The 16,039-nt window shown below is 31.6% G+C and overlaps 1 protein-coding gene across 1 annotated transcript; it reads right to left on the reverse strand.

Annotated features, from left to right (window-relative positions):
- Nucleotides 1–40: 40 nt before the first annotated feature.
- On the reverse strand, nucleotides 41–2,638 carry LOC146900137 (E3 ubiquitin-protein ligase WAVH1-like). Its single transcript, XM_085737464.1, has 2 exons — nucleotides 2,141–2,638; nucleotides 41–1,903 (listed from the first exon to the last, which is right to left on the reverse strand). The coding sequence occupies exons 1-2, from the start codon at nucleotides 2,435–2,437 to the stop codon at nucleotides 359–361; spliced, it is 1,842 nt and encodes a 613-aa protein (XP_085593590.1). The 5' UTR covers nucleotides 2,438–2,638; the 3' UTR covers nucleotides 41–358.
- Between the last annotated feature and the right edge of the window lie 13,401 nt (nucleotides 2,639–16,039).

The raw sequence follows: 16,039 nt of genomic DNA on the forward strand, positions 1-16,039 counted from the left end.
ATGACTTAAACAGGAATATAATTTTTAACATTTTCCTTGATGAGACCCAACAACAGCTTCAATTATACATACATATTTGAAAGAGAAACAAAAGGACAAAAATTACAACTCCAATAATTGTATTTCTAAAATTCTCCTTATACCTAAAATCTCACTTGGCAATCACAATCTATTTCTTTTCTATTCACAAAAGGGCCAAGCTGGTTGGTACTTCTTGTCACTATTATGAGTCATGGGCCAATTCCATTTATGCTTTTGCCATATTTTTTTAAATTTAATTATTACAAAAATTTTATTAACATATTTTCACCGACAATAACCTAAAGAAAACATTATGACAATAAGAAAAAAAATACATTTAGAATCTGGCATCTTCAAAGCCATGTAAATCACTGACTTTATTCATAGACTTTCTCATGATAGCCACTTTAGCCAGTTTCTCAGCTGCTTTCCAAGCCGATATCGGCGTAAGCGGCTCCATCTTTTCCTCCAAACTATTTCTTCTGAGCCTATGGCTCCTCAACTTAGGTTGTCCGTGAAGCCGTGACTCGGTTTCTTCGGCTTCAAGCCTTCGCAACCATTCATGAGCCGCTTCGGGACTTGAATGTTTAGTTGAAGCTTGAGCGCTGACGTGTAAACGTATCAATTGTTTGATCTTAGGGTCTAACGATTTAATGGAGACAGGACGTGGAATAATAATCGAACGCTCCTTCAAATGAACAACCTCTTTAGTAAACGGGTCACAGTAAGAGGACCGTACGGAAAGAGCGTGCGTATGGGATCCATGTGATGAAGGTACTTTTAACTCAACAAGCAATTCTCTCTCCTCTGTCACGTGAAGATCTCCCATTGTGGCAGATCCCGGCAAGAGTTTAGCGGTGAAACTTGACTCCGAGCCGTTTTGGAATTCAAATTTGATGTCTTGAGCAACCACGCGCAACAAATTACCGACGCGTTCTGAAAACGCACCGTCATGAAGCGCGTGTGAGTAGTTGAGCGCGTGGACTGGAGTTTCCAAATTAGGGAAGCGCGTGGCAGATAATCTCCTATCTTCATGACCATTTGTAAGAAGTATAATTTTGGCAACAGGATTCTTCTGTCTCCGATCTTCTAGAATCTTCGCGGCTTTCTTCACCGCCTCCTTCCTTGCCGGAACTTCGTCACCATTCATCTCATCAACACTTAGCGCTTCAATGATCCGGCGCACCGATCTGCGACCGCGGCCGGTCATTCTCCGCAAAGGAAATAACCGTTTTGATCCACTGGAGAATACAACGACGGAGAGACGATCGGCGGAATTAAGCGAAGAGATTACAACTTGCATTGAACGTTTGAGTTTCAAAATATCTTCACCGGAAATTGAACAACCTATATCCACCACCGTGACAAGATCCACCGGCGGCCGATTCACCACCGCATTACACGGCTTTGCCTTCACCTTTAACACTGCAATTAACGTCTCAAAGCTCTTGTTAGATGCTACTAGAGCAGTTTCAGGTAGAAAAAACGCTTCAAATGTTTTTGTTGAAGAAACATCTAAGCCTTGAAATTCAACGGGTTCTTTGTTTTCTTCATTTCCTTCTCCATCTTCTTCTTGTTCTTGTTCTTCTTCTTCGTTTTCCGGTATGGTGTTGAAGCGAGAAACGGAGGCAGACGACAAGAGTGGCTCATCGTCGTTGTAGTTTGGAAGCTTCAACGACGTCGTCGTCGTTTTAACATTCTCTGCGGTTTTCTCCGGTTGAAGATCGTTCCAGTTAGTTCCGCATACAGGACACGTGATGATTTGTTGGTTTTTCACGTGAGCTGCTATGCATGGAAAGTGAAAGATATGAGAACATTCTGCTGTGAAAATTGCTTTTCCTTCACCAGTTTTCACACCATGCGTGCAAATTCCACATAAATTCTACACAAAAAAAAAAAAAAAATAAAGTTAGGAAAAAATGTTATTAAATCGAGAATTAAAGCATAATTCTATATTGTGTTCTGCAACCGCAATTGCAGTTTAATATCTATAGTGATATTGCAACTACAATTGCGATAGCAGACACAATATAGAACTACGAGTAGAAAAGAGTGTGATTGCGATAGCAGACACAATATAGAACTACGAGTAGAAAAGAGTGTGAATAGGTTAACTTACTTTCGAAAGGCGTAAGGTGGCTTTGAGAAGAGAGTAATAAGATGATGGTGAGTTATGGGAAGACCACTTAGGACTGTTGTTGCTTTTGTTGTTGTCGAGAAGTGAAGAATCTGAGGTTCGACAATGGAGGTTCGGACTAGTTGGTGGGGTAGTGGAAAATGTGAATTTAGAAGGATTGATTTGAGGACTTCCATTGATGTTGTCAAAGTCCAAATGTTGTTGTTGGTGGCTCTCTCCTAATATTTTGGTGTCTTTGTCTTTGGATGTGTAAAACGCTCTTCTCCATCCAGCAACCATAATGGAATTGTTTTATGTGTCCTAATACACTTCACTTCTTGTGTATATATGAGGAATTTGATTGTTTGGTTGATAAAAGGTTCTGGAGGAGAGTTGAGAGCTTTTTTGCTCTTTAGAAATGGTAGAAAAGGCAGTGGAATATTTGATTCAAAAGAGCTACTCTTTTCCTCCTTTATATTTAGATTTCCTCACTCAATGCATATTTGTTTATTCTTCATGCATGTCTATTTATACTATTATATTGGGAATAATGGAAAGCCTTTATTGCTAGCTTTCAAGCTGAAAATATCACACTGAAAATGAATTTCGTCTATTTTTTGGTTGATATTTTTAGGGGTAGTTGATATTTTTATAATGGCTTAATACATCCCCAGGTCCCTTAACTTATTTTTTCTTCTCACTTCAGTCCCTTAACTATTAAACGTTTCAATTTGGTCCTTATCTTTTGTTTTCTTCATCGATTTGGTCCAATTTTATTAATTTTAAATCCCTAAAAAAGAAGACCGTTGGATCAAGGAAGTCCATCAGATCTTACCGTGTACCACCAACACCTAAGTATCTGAAATTTAATTTTTAAAAATAATATAAATCCATTTATATTAATTTAGAAATAAAAAATTAGAAAATTAATTTTCAAAAATAAAAAAAATTCTAAAAAATTTGAAAAAAAATTCAGGAATTTTTTTTTAAAAACTGGAAAATTAATTTAAATTTTTTTTACAAAAAAAAAATTGGAAAATATTTTTCTTTTAAATCTGGAAAATATTTTTAGAATTTTTTAAATTTTCGAAATTAATTTTTTTTTACAAAATTCAGGAATTTAATATTCAAAATACAAAAAAAGCAAAAATTCAAAATTTTACAAAAAAGGTCAGTTTTTTTTCGGAAAAATGTTTTTAAAAAATTCAGTCTTTTACGGATTTTTTTAAAAAAATCTGGAAAATTAATTTGGAAAGAAAAATCTGTACTTTTTCGAAATATATTTTCAAATTTTAGCCAAAATCGTAAAATCTTCATAATTTCGTAAAAAAATGATTTTAAAAATAATCTGGAAAAAAAATCAGAATATTTTTTTCCCTAAAAAAAAATCTGAATTTTCTCGAAAATAATAAAATTTTGAAAAAAAATAATCTGGATTTTTAAAATAATCGTAATTCTGAAATAAAATTTTTGAAAAAAATAATCTGAATTTTTTTCTAAATTGGTATTGAGATTTTTAAAAGTTAAAATATTTTCCATTTTTTTTTTTGTAGAAAAAAGTTTTAAAATTAATTTTCCAGATTTTAAAAAAAAATTCTGGAAAATTGGAAAAATATTTTTCTTTTAAATCTGGAAAATATTTTTAGAATTTTTTTATTTTCGAAATTAATTTTTTTTTACAAAATTCAGGAATTTAATATTCAAAATACAAAAAAAGAAAAAATTCAAAATTTTACAAAAAATGGTCAGTTTTTTTTCGAAAAAAGTTTTTAAAAAATTCAGAGTCTTTTACGGATTTTTTTAAAAAAAATCTGGAAAATTAATTTGGAAAGAAAAATCTGTACTTTTTCGAAATATATTTTCAAATTTTAGCCAAAATCGTAAAATCTTCATAATTTCGTAAAAAAACGATTTTAAAAATTATCTGGAAAAAAAATCAGATTATTTTTTTCCCTCAAAAAAAATTAATCTGATTTTTTTCGAAAATATTAAAATTTTGAAAAAAATAATCTGGATTTTTAAAATAATCGTGATTCTGAAATAAAATTTTTGAAAAAAATAATCTGAATTTTTATAAATTGGTATCGAGATTTTTAAAAGTTAAAATATTTTCCAAATTTTTTTTGTAGAAAATAATTTAAAATTAATTTTCCAGATTTTAAAAAACATTTCCAGATTTAAAAAAAAAATTCCTGAATTTTTTTTCAAATTTTTTGATTTTTTTTATTTTTGAAAATTAATTTTCCAATTTTTTAATTTTTTTATTTCTAAATTAATATAAATGGATTTATATTATTTTTAAAAATTAAATTTCAGATACTTAGGTGTTGGTGGTACACAGTAAGATCTGATGGACGTCCTTGATCCAACGGTCTTCTTTTTTAGGGATTTAAAATTAATAAAATTGGACCAAATCGATGAAGAAAACAAAAGATAAGGACCAAATTGAAACGTTTAATAGTTAAGGGACTGAAGTGAGAAGAAAAAATAAGTTAAGGGACCTGGGGATGTATTAAGCCTTTTATAATTAGTTAAATAATGCAAAATGAGGGGTAACTTTGGCGTAATTGGTAAAGTTGTTGTCATGTGATTGGAAGGTCACGGATTCAAGTACTGGAAACAGTCTCTTGTGTAAAAACAAGGTAAAACTGCGTACAATACACCAAATGGTGGGACCCCTTCTTGGACCCTGTGTATGCGGGAGCTTTAGTGCACCAGACTGCCTTTTTTAGTTAAATAATGCAAAATATATTAAAAGTTTTCAACATAATTTGTTAATAAGATTGACAAGTTGTGGGCGTGATTGCATTTTAAGAAAATGTTTATACTATTTTCATATGGCTAAATTATAAAAGTCAAAACATGTTAATCCTCTATGCTTAGTTTTGAACCTAAAGTCACAGCATAAGAATTTCAAAGGAAATAATTATAGCAAATCATATTACCAATAAAATTTATCTCCAAAATATAGACATGTCCAAAATATATATTATATATAAAATGAAAATTACATTGTACCTTCACTTAAATTTTTTGTTTGTATTTCTTAATTTTTTTGCATGTAACAATAGATATGACAATTGTTCTTTCTTACATACTAGGTTCAAGAAAAATAATCACGTAAAATAATCTAGTTCTTTATAGTGTGTTTCGATGAGGTAATTCGAAGATTTTAAAGAACTTAGAATTCTAGGCAATTTAAATGATTCAATTAAATTACTCTTATTTCTCAATATTTTTGTTTGGATGAAGCATTGAAAAATTTCATTGTCATCATATTTAGGCAACTTTTATAAATTTAATTTTTTTGGGCCAAATTTGAAAATTGAAATTAGAGGTCAATTTGTAGATTTCAAAAATTTTGAGGGTCAAATTATAATTTTTGAAAAATTTGAGGGGTCAATTTACAATTTTTGGAAATTTATTGGGGTCAAATTGAAAATTTTGGAAAATTTGAGGACCAAAATGCAAATTTGAAAAATTATAACAATGAAGAATTTTGAAATTCTTAACTTTTAGTGTCATTTAAAATTCTCTAAATTTAACTTGAACAAAATATTTCATAAATTTCCATCATTTTGAAAATTCTTCAAGTCATTATCCAAACAATTGAATTCACCTCAAAGTATTTGAATTCATTCCAAATACTACATTCCCTCGAAACATTCTCACATTCAAACACACTCTTATGACCTAGCTAATTATATCACATGTTTTTCTTATCATTTCTTCGCATGAAATAATATTTCTATATATGAATTACACATGTAGAAATTAAAATCCATCAAAATATATTTGAGTCTATATATCATTATTTACAAAATTTACTACACCATTACCATGAATAGTAAAGGTTATAAAACCAGAAATAATACTCATGAAACACATCAATACTACATATCAATGGTATTCTCCACTACATCTACCGCCGTTCACATTTTTTTTTTTTTGAAGAAAAATTCACATTTTTAATCAAAAGGATAGACCAAGTTCATATTATATAGTTTGTTACATGAGCTCCCAAAATGGTATCGTACTTGGTCTCCAATGTGGCACAAAGGCATGTTGTTTTACTATTGAACATCAGTCAAATTTTGTCAAAGTTGTCTTCTCTTAACACTTTTTTTAGAACTTGATATTCAACCCAAAGATTGATTAATATGGAGGACCAATTTCACATTCTACTGGTGGAGGCCCCAATTAAAATCAAAGCAAAACTGGATGGATTAGTTCACATAAATTTGCACACTTGAGAGAAGTACACTCCAAAATCTTAAGCCTACACTACCTGACCAACCATGGTTCTAGAAAAAATGGAAGATATTCCAAAAGATGTATTTCCTTCATTAATCAAAAAGAAAACTTGTTGGTTATCAATGGATAGTGGATACCACTGTAGGATCTAAGTGAATAGAACAAAGACAACAAATATTTGGCTGCAGGTTATCCCTATCATCGACAAATTAAGGTCTTTTTGAGCAATGTTGTCCTTCAACCTTAATGCTAGTTGGAACCTCAACTGGCTTCTATTTGTTGGAGGTTGAACCATCAAAATTAATTATTTCTTTCTCCTTGGCCTTCCTATTTTATTTTATTGTCACGTTTCTTTTGTTCTTGCATGGTTTTCCTTCTATCAGCTATATCTGGCTCACCTTGAACTTGGGCAATTTTCACTCTCTTGCAACAACTTGTATCATGACCAATACACTTATAATGAGTGCAAAAGTCGGAAAAAATTTCATAATTAAGTTCAACAAAATGACCAATACACTTATAATGAGTGCAAAAGTCGGAAAAATTTTCATAATTAAGTTCAACAAATATAGAAAATCGTCAACAAAGACTTTGTATTTTAGTTGTTTAGAGAAATCCAAATCAACCAATACACGCACAAAGTGACCAAATAATCTATCAAACATTGGCCTTTATGTCACAACATAAGTACAAATAGGGGTTCAAGCACTAATTACAATATTTTAGGTCTCTGATACTCTTGTGAAGTACCATAAATACGAATCCAAACCTGGACTGGGGATTTTCGATACTTGCTAGGGTTGAAGTCCATGCTTCAAACCAAGACTTTGAAAAATCTAGGGTTGAGGTTTCATGATCCAGTCAATCAAACATTTTGAACATCTTCCAGATAGAAAAATGAGAACTAATATAGAAACCTTTTCCAAGGGATGTATCCCCACTTGCCTAGAGTTTGCCGTGTATGATATTCCCATTATTCCGTTAATGGAACATCCAAACATCCTCTCATATTGAGTTCATATCAATTAATTAAATATTTAACTAATTATACCATTAGAAATCTAATAGCCTTATTTACTTAATTTGATCACTAATCAATTAAGGTTCACAATTGATAAATAACTAATATAATAATTATTACAATATTTGTCCAAATAATGATATCGGAATATATATATATATATATATAACCTCGGAAGAAAAAGTATAGATGTATATTATCTCCAATAAAATATATTTTTTTGAAGAAGAAGATCTCCAATAATATTTATAGTTCGTATCGATCATTGAAGTGGAAAATTACTGATGTTTTTTATTTCCACCCAGGTTTTTAATTTTTTGAAGAGCACTGTTCATGTCACTTTCGTAATTGCTCATCTCACCAACCCGACAGTTAACTGCAGCTAGGTTGGTGAGAAGAACAATTTCAAAAGTAAGATGAGCAATTTTCTTTTTTGATTAATGCTTTTTGTCATTGTTTGGGCTTCATGATTGAGTCCATCCCTTCCTATATGACAGGCATAAAAGATGATCAAATTGCTAAAACTAGCATGTCAAAACTCAAAACAGGGTGATCATATAAATTATAAATAACTAATCAAACAAACAAAGTTGTATTATAACCAGTAACAAGAGAATCCTTTAGAGCTTGTATGATTAACAATTAGAAATTGGAAGAAACTTAAAAACTACCAATAATTAAATACAATTTAAATTTAATTCATATGAACAAGCAAGATAAAGACATACACAGTTAGTTACACAAATCTAGTCTAATGAGGGACAAAAATGGTTCTATATCAATATTTTAAAAATTGAATCGGACATCAAACTTATGAGACATCTGAATAAAATAATAATTTAATTGCTTTAAATCGTTATAACCCAAATAAAATTACGATTAAATCACTCAGATAACTGAAATGTACACAATATCGGTTTAAGGTTCGACCCGTTTAACATTCTAATTCGATTCGATTTTTAAAATATTGTTCTATATTGTGAAGAATGAATGAAGGGCTTATTCTCAAGGTTGGTGAAATGGTTATTGTGTATGGCTGCAATAATTAGAGGGCACATGCATTCCATGCTCCATAAATGCAAGAATAGCTACCAACCAGTTTTAATTAATCTCACATATACTAGTAGTATAGTATCATAAAATAGTTCACTTTACACATGCACACATCATGTGTCTAGTATTTGCCAAGATAATATTGTTGTAAACAAGATGACATTGGCATCATAACTCAAACCATGATCTATGTTCTTTCTTGTACCCTTTTCCTGCTAAGAAAGTTCGAAAATTTAGTTTGAAGCAAAGGTAATTTTAAGCAACGGTCACGTTAAGATTTCATTGCGAATTTTGATATTTTGAAAAAAAATTTGCACTCAGATATATACAATTGTTGCATGCGACCATAGTAACATTCATGTATAGGCATAAAAGATTTTGGTACCTCTGTCACAACTATGTTGCAACCACAATTGTTGTCACACATAAGCATAAAAACTTTAAATGTCACTTGCGGTCCGTCAGGACTTAAGGAAGTGAGGCGAGCCAAACTTAAAGTACTAATCCGTTAAGTCCCACATTAAACATTTTTATCAATTCAATGTAAAATTAACTCTAAACACAGATATAAACGGTTTATTAAACCTTGATTTGCAACCACGAATATCATATTTGAGATCTTTATTTTGTAAGATCCTATTTGAGGTCTTTCCAATTACATATGGCACAATTGTATTTTGTAACCATCAACCACATTTGTTCACATTTTATCCCACTATCTATCTAGAAGAAGAGCCAAATCAAGTCCTATTGAGCATATACCTTTCAATATTCATCAATATTACAACATATCAATGTCAAATCCTTTTCAATGAAAATACTATGAACGGTGTAAGCAAGGAACGGTTTTCACCATCAAACAATCCAACAATTGGTTCAATCCTAATAAATTCTGCCACAACAAAACGATGAAAACAGAGAGAATGTTCTAACCATACACATTGCATGAAACAATAGAGAGAGTAGTAAAAGAGTTTCATAAATTCTGACACTGACTCACAAAGTCACAGCATACGACATTCCTTAATGGAGTGTGGTCTAAGAAGAAACGCGTGGAATCATTGTTTAACAATAGTAAAGATAGTTGAGAATTTGTGATAGAGTTTAATTTCTAGCCTTAGCTTAATGCATGGTTCATGAACGGTATTGTCAAGGTTTCAAAAAACGGAACGTTACCGGGATTGCGGCCGTTACAAATCGGTATCGGCAGTCACCGTGACCGTTTTCGGACCCTTTCACGTTGAGAACAAAAATCACAACAAAATCGTCGTTACGGCCGTTACGGAACGCCGTTACGGGCGCGAAACGCCGTTACGGCCGCGAAACACCGTTACACACTCCGTTACAGACTTGAAAATTCAGTAATTTGAACAGGAGAAAAGGAATCGAATCTCATATTAAAAGAAAGTACAAGAATACAAGAACAGGAGAAGAGGGAATCTGAATATCGAGGGAGTGGGAAGAAGGAACGAGATCGTGAAAGGGAAAGAGAAAGAGATCGATTGGGAAGAAATAAAAGGAGGAGAAATGATAGGTTGATGCACGGTGTAAGAGAAGATGGTGGAGAGGATACTTCAGAAGAGAGTATTAATGATGAAGAAGATGATGATGATGAAGACGGTGGTGGTGTTGGAGGAGGAAACGGTGGTGGTGGCGGTAGTGGTTGCCATTTCTTTGTTCATTCTCTGTGATGAGAAGTGAAAGGGAAAAAAGTACAAACGGAAAGAGTGGTTGCTGAGTCTTTGTTCATTCATATTATTTACTCTTCTCTTGTATTTTTTTTTTAGTGGATAAGGTTTGTCATCACTTGGTTACCATAGACACACGTATGCAGCTTCACTCTTCATTCAATAATAATAAATTAATAATAATAATTAATAATTACTTTTAGATGATTTATTTGTTTATTCATATATTTATTTATTAAACTAAAAAAAAATGTGCATTCATCTCTTATTTAAGTTCAAGGTAATTTTAAATTGACACTCTTAATTTGAGTATTTAGGTAACAAATATTAGATGAAATTTTAGAGAAAAAATTGGGACTTTGATGTTAGATTAGAACCTTGAACTTTGATTGTATATGTTGTTAGTGATTAAAAGAAAAATAAAATGATAGAGGAGTTAGATTAGAGTATTTTTAGTATGGTTCCTGTAACTTTTTTAAATTTTTTTATTTTTTAGAAAGCTATTTTGATGAAGCAGCCCATTAATATAATTTTTTTTAACCCATTAACATGTAGTTTTATTTTTATTTATTTTAGAAACCTTTATTTTATTTTTAAAAATATATTATATGATAATATAAATAGTTTTAATACGTTTTGTGAAACGTTTTGATAAATTCACACCGCGAAGACCATTATTTGTATCGCAGCGTCCGTTACAGCCGAAACCGCGACAACCTTAACGCGACCGCGATCGCGACCGCGACCGTTATTTAGAACCTTGGGTATTGTAATAGGCAATGTGGCAGCTTAGGACACATAAATGAAGCACCACATTATGTTCTCATGTATTTCTTTGTCTTTAAGTTAACCTTTCAGTTTTCACGAGGAATGAACTCTCATAATTCAGAGTTTGACTGAAAGGTAAATAAAGTATGATCGATGATTGTTATAGTTAGGATTTGAACTCGGGTTCTCTCGAAATATTTTGTCTTTAACTGAAGTTCATTAACCATTTGAGTCCAACCACTTGATTATGTTGATAAAAAATTGAAGGGTGTTTTTGTCTTTTTAACTATCATTGTTAATTGTGGTTGGAAAGGGGGAAAGGAATCATATTTTGACAGCATTGGTTCAGAACAAATCCTAATTAACAAACAAGAGAATAATATCAAGATTTTAGCTTATTTTGGTAACTTATAGATTTTCTTATTCCTTCATTTTGTAGTTTAATGAGAAGAAAACTCTAGAAAATTGGTTGAAAGAGATTGATGATGCTATAAAACAAGCTTAATTCTTGGTTGTCTTTTCCACTGTTTTTCTTTAGTTAAGTTGATGGACTTGTGAGACTAAACATGCAAGTATTAAATGATCATGACTTGGTACAAAGCATATAATATAGTTTGTTGCCAGCAAATATATGAATGTGACTTCTAAGGAAGCCACACACGTTTCAAGCACATGGGTCGTTTTAATTTTCTTGAAAATGAAAGGTAATTTGATAATTAAAAGTTACAGTAAGAAAAATTGTTAGATTTTTATGTATGTTGCTCCTTATGTGGTTCTAAGGTCAGCTTGAATAGTAAGAGGAGAGTGAAAAAAGATGTGATGTAGTTTGCTACAGACAAAATTGTTGATATTTAAGTGAGAGTGGTTAGTGCACGTTGATTAGGAATGAGTTAAATGACAAACCTATAAAAGAAGTGATTCATATCAGATTTTGGTGGAATTGTGACGTCCATATCTGTTGGTGGTCTAGGTCATTAGATTATGTTAAGATAAACGACTTATATATCTAATGTCTTAAAATTTTGGATGAGATATGGTCTCTTCGATCCGATCCTGCTCCTCCATCAAGTAGTCGAACCATGACTCATATACCACTGCTTCGAGTAATCGAGAACATTGTGTATAAGTCACACATTTTATTTCCAACAAAACATGGAAATGGAAAAATGAAACTGAATTGTGTGCCTGGAATTCATGTGATTAGTGTCCAACCACTACTTCTCTAGGTAATTTTGGGTTTTCCAATTTTTACCTTCTCATTTTCACTCAATCAAGCCCCACCAAGAACACCTACCCGTGATGAAAGGGATGTTTATGGGGAATGTTAAAAGTTTGCATTATAATTCAATAATGTAATATATTTTATGCTGAATTTTGTATATTAATATAGTTTTCTCCGAGATTCACACTGCAATATATTTTTACAATAGGTGGTGGTGGTATTTTTAAATTATGGTGCTTTTGAATAAAATGAAAGGCCAACCAAATCTTCTGTTAGTAAGTCCACCCTATTAACTATTTCAATTGATAAACATGGATATTGCTTCCCACTAAATTAGCCACTTTGTATGGTTCTTGTTTGCCTCTAAATGCAATTTGGGGTTCTAGATTTGGTAAATATATTGTGTGTACTATTTTGTACTGGTTGTACTTTGGATAATGAATGGAATAAAAATCATTAATGTATCTTCACTAATATCCACTTGAAATTTTAGAATAGTTCAATCATTATATATAAGAATTTGGTGTATATGATCAAGTAATCATTTGTCTAACTAAGAAGTTGAAACTTGTAGATTAAGTGAGTTTGTTTATCATTAATACTTTAAAGTTCAAAAACATTTTGCATGAGGAGTTATGTTCATGTTGTAAAAATAATGTACCTAAATTAAGTTTTAGAGACAGTTTACATGATACATGGCTAATGCATTCACCATCAATTCTAAGGTCTCTTCTACCAATTCTAATTCAACTAATAAAAATACTGAAATTATCAAACCAGACGTCGAGACCAGAGTTTGTCAAACATCGATTCACTATTTATATATGTGAATTTTCAAATGACTATTGTTATTTCACATATTAAAAAAAAAAAAATATACATAGCATTCAAATACATTTGTAGTGGAGTTGTGAAAAAATATGAGAAAGACCTCGCACCCACAATTATGATCATGGGCCATTTTTCAAAACCTTAACTTTTTATCTTCTAGTTAAAAATAGCTTTTTGCAAAAATAACATTGACACAAACTTCTTTCTTTCTTTCTGTGTTCCATCATTTCACTACAATTCTACTTTAATTCCTTAAATAAATATATAAGCACCATATAATTATCATTAAACTATTTTTACGTAAAGGTTATGTTTCCTTCACCTGCAACACCATCATATGTCATTATTCAACATAGCATAATTAAATATTAGATTAAACATTAGATCCATAAATCTAGAAGAAACAGCAAACCGTGATCAGTGTACCTTTATTCTTATTCTATGTTTTTGGTATTTAATCAATCCAACATTCCAGCTGCACTAACAATACTTTATTCAAATATTAACCTTCCAAAGATCTAATTGGCTCGTAGAATTGGACCATTGACAACCGTACAGTACAATATTTATATTGAGAAGTCAAAAGTAGCACATAGATCAAGCTAGTAGTGGAAAATGTAGAATGTGATGCACCTAAATTTGCTCCAGAAAATCCTAAGATAATGTCGTAGTGGATCGAAACATTAACCAAACCCATTAACATGGAAAAATTACATTAGGGGAACTTTTTAGTCCTAAATCCAAGGTGGTGGTTAAGAAAATTTATCACTCGTGTGCGTATCAGCACCACCGACACTTCAAATTAAAGGTGTGTCTGATACTTGATTAAAACATTATCTTTTGTTGTTAATGTGTTAAGCGGAATAGTAATGAGATTGGACATCACACCTTCACTAAATCGTAAGTTTCACTCAACACAAGTGACGATACCTCGTATACTCAATGTCTTACGATGTTGAGTGAAGACATTGTCTAAACTCACTTGTATGGTTGCTCTAGTCCAATTTGTTGAACCACCTCAATTTTGTAGGCTTCTTCAAAAGTCTCAACAGTAGTATCAAAGTCCGGTTCAACTTGGTGAGTGAACAGACAGTGGTTCCTCAAGTGAGTTAAAAATATCCCACGTTAGACTGGAAGAGTAGTTGTTAAGCAATATATAATGACCTGAGCTTTTGGATGAAAATATAGTATCAAAACTCACTTGTGTAGCTGCTCTAATCGAAAGTATCAAAACTCACTTAGTTGGTCCACTCCAATATTGTATGCTCCATCGAAAGTCCCAACAATAATTACATTCAAACAAATTTGTTTTTAGTTATTACAAGTGTATGTTTATTAGGACTTCATAGTTGCATCCATCAGCTTAGTTGGGGTGAAGTATAGGTAGAAACTTACTCTTAAATCATTCATGATTTCAAGACTTTAAGATTGAATGGAGGACACATTCGGTCCGACTCCTCTAAAGTGAACAACTCATTTTAGAGTGTAACGTGAATAATATCAACCGTTAAATAACAAATCAAATGTAGATATTATAGGTACATGTACATCAAACTCTAATAGTTTTTTTTTAATTACAAACTCTAATAGTTAAAATTAAATAACTCACTAATTTATTAACATCCTAACATATTTCTGTAAGAAAAAAAATCGCAGTCGTGTAATGTTGGTATTCGGTGATTTAGTACTCCATGAGTGGGTTATTAGAAATGGAGATCACTCATAAACATACAAAATGTGGGGCCCATTGGACCATGGCCAAATAGTACTGCCGAAGCTGTGACCTAGAATGGAAATAGAGCTTGTAAGAAGGCAAACATTGTTCAAGTTATTCGAACCAAAATGCGTCATATCTTCCATTCTTCCAAATAAAATGCTCTTGGAGCACCCAATGGATACCTCATAGGTTTCAAATCTTAAATGGAGAGATCTACGTTGAGGATGGTCTTACATTCTTCAATGTCTTCCAAAAGTAACAAATCAGATTTAAAGGCTTTAATACTTGCAACAATTTAGTTTATGTAAAGCTGGTATAATGGTCGACATAGACATTCATATCAATTGCTATTCTTCATTGGTCGACATAGACATTCATATCAATTGCTCTCCTTCAGTGTTACTCCGTTAGTTCACTTGATCGGTTTAGAGTGTGTTTTTTAAGCATAATCCCTTTGGGCGATGGTATTGTATTTGGAATAAATAAATTGATTTTTTCCTATTTCAACCTTTTTTTTGAGTGTACCTAAATTATTTAAATTTGTAGCAACTTCATATCTTTGATTCCAACAAATCTTTTGTTCCGACATATTTATCTTAAACACATGGTAGCTCTTAAAAATCGTGGTTGGACTTAACAAAACCACACAAAACCGACTTATGAGGTAAAGATTGACCCAATTATAAACAAATTGTCAGACAATCTCTCATCCGATGTAGAACTCTTTACCAGTAGCTTTAGCGTAATTTTAGTTTAAGCATAGCTTGAAATTTAGATTCATCAACATGCTAGAGTTATTGAACTCAAACTTAAAGATACTTGTTATGCAAGTATGACTCAAATTTAAGTTCATATGGTCACAACTCACAACTGAGCTATCGAACTACTTGCTATATATATATATATATATATAAACCACTTTTGTGAGGGTGCTTATTTAAAGGGACTGTGGGGGTATAATATAGATGCTTAGTAACATCAAGTTTGATTGGATTTGAAAACCTATTGCTCGTTATTGAGTCAAGCTTGAGTTTAGAGAATCTATGAATTGATGTACACTAATGTACACTAAATTAGAACTTGGTTTTATAGGCTTGCATTTATTGATAATCCCTATTAAGGAAACAATACTACTTTGATACATACATAAATAATAGTCTATCTCTATCTGAGTGAGCAAAGAGATTTGTTGCACTACATACATTCTCAATATGAACATGATAGGTATTGAAATTTGGGATCAGAAAAATCAACTTATAAGCTGAATACTGATCACACTTATAAACTCATTTTAACTTTATCCCATCCATCGTCGAACTATTAAAGGTAGGCATGAAAAACTAAGGAA

The sequence above is a fragment of the Medicago sativa genome, chromosome 8 (genome assembly GCF_051527215.1).
Source record: "Medicago sativa cultivar Bolivia chromosome 8, Bolivia_mono, whole genome shotgun sequence".
Lineage (NCBI taxonomy): Eukaryota > Viridiplantae > Streptophyta > Magnoliopsida > Fabales > Fabaceae > Medicago > Medicago sativa.